The sequence below is a fragment of the Carassius auratus genome, unplaced genomic scaffold (genome assembly GCF_003368295.1).
Source record: "Carassius auratus strain Wakin unplaced genomic scaffold, ASM336829v1 scaf_tig00027845, whole genome shotgun sequence".
NCBI classification, from domain to species: Eukaryota; Metazoa; Chordata; class Actinopteri; order Cypriniformes; family Cyprinidae; genus Carassius; species Carassius auratus.
Genome location: NW_020525632.1, coordinates 401,766 through 406,156, shown reverse-complemented (window position 1 = coordinate 406,156; position 4,391 = coordinate 401,766). Strand labels below are relative to the sequence as shown.

At 40.4% G+C, this 4,391-nt stretch overlaps 1 protein-coding gene across 1 annotated transcript; it reads left to right on the top strand.

The window, feature by feature from the left end:
* Window positions 1–1,097: 1,097 nt before the first annotated feature.
* LOC113079369 (rhodopsin) lies at window positions 1,098–2,684 on the top strand. Its single transcript, XM_026251618.1, has one exon. The coding sequence runs from the start codon at window positions 1,213–1,215 to the stop codon at window positions 2,275–2,277; it is 1,065 nt and encodes a 354-aa protein (XP_026107403.1). The 5' UTR covers window positions 1,098–1,212; the 3' UTR covers window positions 2,278–2,684.
* Window positions 2,685–4,391: the final 1,707 nt, after the last annotated feature.

Genomic DNA, 4,391 nt, shown 5'->3' with positions numbered 1-4,391 from the left:
ACAATTACCAAACAAATGACTGACTATCTATTGTCCACAGTGATTGGGCTGAATTCAATTTGAAAATGAGTTACAAAAAGATTTGGTTCAGTTGCATAATTTTGTCTCTACATTAATGCTTAACTTTTAATGGTAATAGTTTCAATGTAAAATCTGAAACGTTGGCTGTTTGGAGTACATCTATACTGAGCTCACAAAAAACAGCCCCACTAACATTGTTGACAAAACATTTCTGTTCATGCAGTGTATTTTTGCCTACTTCGGATTGTGTAAATATTTAGTGTTAAAATAGCTTTAAATTACTGAACAGAATGCGGACTAAGACTATACTGACCAATTACAGCCTATTTTTCACCTGTAGCTCATGCAGTGTGGATTGTGGACAGACTCACAAGGAGCTAATGTGCTTAAGGCTCCTTGTTGTAGAGTAACTCTCCTGTAATCTTTAAATCCTCTTCAAAAAACCCACATGTGTGAAATATGCTGAGCCTTGAGCATGTCAACCCAGGCATTTCATAGTGCCAAGGGTAGCCTTAGACCACCTGACACTACAAAATCTAGAATATAGAAGATTGGAAATACATTTTAGTGTTTAATGCACTGGTTTTAATATCCTGAATTAAATTACTGGTTACTGATGAATGAGTTTTGTGTTCTTGAATTAATGTGCTTGATTAAATTTGATGATTACTAAGGAACGTAGTTAAACAGTTGGCAGCTTTCTGGTTCCTTTAGATCAGCTGTTTGAAAATGGCACTAAAATCATCTAGGTTTTGAGTGCACCTCCCAGAAAACACACACAAACTATCTAGACATGTATACTTTGAATGCATCAAGACCTATGCATTCCACTCTGTACTGACATTGACATGTTGCAATCCAATATGGAAGTGTGCCATTGTGTCCCAAAGGAAGGTGTTCATTTTTTTATTTTTCACTGCTTACCTGCTGGTCAGGTACAACCTTAATAGCTTGATAAATTGCCAGAAATGCAGTGCAATGATGGCTGAGATTATTTTATTAGCTGTGGCCTAAATAGACTCATGCTGACAGCCTGGAAACATCAGTTAATCCCAAGAGAGTCTCTATAAAGCGGGGTGCATGCTCGCCCCGTCAAGTCGTGGCACAGTTCTGCCTCGTTTTTCCATAGTCCTGCCGAGCCATCCAAACACTACCACAGAAAGGGGCTGAGCACAACATCCAACCGCAACAATGAACGGTACAGAGGGAGATATGTTCTACGTGCCTATGTCCAATGCCACTGGCATTGTTAGGAGCCCGTACGACTATCCCCAGTACTACCTGGTGGCGCCATGGGCATACGCCTGCCTGGCCGCGTACATGTTCTTCCTGATTATCACTGGCTTCCCCGTCAACTTCCTCACTCTGTACGTCACCATCGAGCACAAGAAGTTGCGTACACCTCTCAACTACATTCTGCTGAACCTTGCCATTTCCGACCTCTTCATGGTGTTCGGTGGCTTCACCACAACGATGTACACCTCATTGCATGGCTACTTCGTTTTTGGACGCGTCGGCTGCAACCTCGAAGGATTCTTCGCGACCCTGGGTGGTGAAATGGGCCTTTGGTCCCTGGTGGTGCTTGCCTTTGAGAGGTGGATGGTCGTCTGTAAGCCTGTGAGCAACTTCCGCTTCGGAGAGAACCACGCCATCATGGGTGTTGTCTTCACCTGGTTCATGGCTTGCACCTGTGCCGTGCCTCCCCTGGTCGGCTGGTCCCGTTACATCCCCGAGGGCATGCAGTGCTCATGCGGAGTCGACTATTACACTCGTGCCCCAGGCTACAACAATGAGTCCTTCGTCATCTACATGTTTATCGTCCACTTCATTATTCCGCTCATCGTCATATTCTTCTGCTATGGCCGTCTTGTCTGCACCGTCAAAGAAGCCGCTGCCCAGCAGCAGGAGTCCGAGACCACCCAGAGGGCTGAGCGCGAGGTCACCCGCATGGTCGTCATCATGGTCATTGGCTTCTTGATTTGCTGGATCCCCTATGCCAGTGTGGCCTGGTATATTTTCACCCACCAGGGAAGCGAATTTGGGCCTGTCTTCATGACACTGCCAGCCTTCTTTGCCAAGACTGCTGCTGTCTACAACCCCTGCATCTACATCTGCATGAACAAGCAGTTCCGTCACTGCATGATCACCACCCTGTGCTGTGGCAAGAACCCCTTCGAGGAGGAAGAGGGCGCCTCCACTACTGCATCCAAGACCGAGGCTTCGTCTGTGTCTTCCAGCTCCGTCTCCCCTGCATAAACACTTGTCTGTGACACACGATAAGCGGTGACATGCACTGGGATTTGATGGCAACCGACGACACAGAGACCACAAAGTGTTCAGCCCAGGGAAATGAGCGACCACTACCACTTGCAGAAAAAAAGTCTGTCAGTTTTCCTTTTTTGTATTTTTACAAAACCCAATTGGTTCAACCAAAAGACAGTTTTGAGAGAGGACAGACTATGTCCCAGTTTCAGTACATCCAGCGAGTCCAGCGTAACGGTGCATAAGATTCTTTTTGTTTTTTTGATTTTTCTTCCTAAAATGCAGCAAAAGGAAAAATATCTTAACTCTCTTACTGTTGGACTCCTTATACTGGCTTTGTTGTGATTGTAGAGGCATGTATTCAAGGCAATGTAACAATAAAAAGCACTTTGCAAATGAAATTGCTGTTTATGTTTTGATTGAGCTGTGATGTTAATGAAATGTCGAATAAGTATTTTAAATTAATTAAAACTGATTTCTAATGAGAACTTTAATGTGGTGTATATATTCCCACCGATAATGTTAATCTATTAATTTTAATCATAATCAAGACAATATGGCAGAGTTTTAGAATCGAAAAAGTACATACATTCCTTCAACAGTTCACAGCACCATAATTATGGATATTATAACAGGCTCAATATGTTATTCAATTCAACTATACAAGCAGGGAAATCCTCACTGTCACCTTGGATTAAAAGCTTTGTGAAGGATGATTTTACAGATATCTATGGATGAATTAGGTAGGATCAGAACTGACGTGTTAATCCTGCTCTAGGTCAGAGTGGTGAAAATAGATTATGATTATGGATTGTTGCCTTTCACTGGTGTCTATGTAAATAGGGACACAAACACACAGCCTCACAAAACATTTGGAAACAATTTTGAGCATGAGGTAGTTGCTTATTTACATGCTTATCACTAGCATATTGACTGTTTATTAGTACTTATCAAGCACATATTAATGGATGACCATGTTTTATATCCCTTAACCTTACCACATAAACTTAACTATTACAAGCAACTACCTTACTTACTATTAACAAGTGGCAAATTAGGAGTTTACTGAGGGAAAAATCTTTAAGTTGGTAATAGTGACTCCTTAATGTTTCCAGATCTGACATTACATTTGTTGACATTAAAACATATTATGGTATATGCATATTTATGTTTTTGGTGTGCAGTTGAACAAAACAATTTTTTTATTAGAATTTATTACATTACAGATAATTTCACAGAGAAATTACCTGGACAGTATTATTGGCACATTCTAGATTAGAAGTAATGTAGTTGTAGATCAATGAGCGTGGACAAAAGAATGAAAACCAAGGAAGGTCTGAGAAGCTTAATTCAAATAAATATTAAAGCCATGTCTAAAGTGAAGGCAGTACATTCCAAAATCCCTCTTAAACAAATCAGACCAAGTGATACTTTTATTTTGTTAAACCACACCATCTCCATGTTTACAGAAATCTAAAGCTGCTTTCCAAGCCCTGCAGTCAAACTTCAGAATCAGAATTACATTTATTGCCAATTACTGTATGTATAGATGTACAAGGAATTGTTCTTGGTAAATTGGTGCTTGACAAAGATAAAATAAAAACAATAATAAATAATAGAACAATGACATGAGCAAATTCTAAAAAAACGACTAGTAAAAGCTATACAAAAAAGCATAGTGAGAGAAAAAAAATCTGAAAGAGAAAAATATGAAATACAAAATAAACATGAACATTAACTCTACATTTGTGCGGGATATATAAAGTGGGGGAGTGCAAATGTTCAAAGCTTAAACTTAAAATGTACACATGTGAAACAACACATGTGTTTGTGTATAGTTTAAAAAAATATATATATATAAACAAATAAGTCAAGTGTAAAGTCCATGGGCGTGATTAAGAAGCCCTGATGGGCCATGGGTATTGGTACAGTTGCAAGTATAAATAAACTGTTTTTGTGGCATGAGTCCTGGTTTTGATGAACCACAGTCAATCTCAAACGCCTGCTTCAGGGTCCTGGAAGTGTACAGGTCCTGAAGAGATGGAAGGTTGCATCCGATTTCCTTCTCAGCAGTGCAGATGACTCATTGCAGTCGGCCTTTGTGCTTG

Excerpts from the sequence above, each read along its gene's own strand:
- LOC113079369 (XM_026251618.1), top strand. The coding sequence starts at position 1,213 with ATGAACGGTACAGAGGGAGATATGTTCTACGTGCCTATGTCCAATGCC.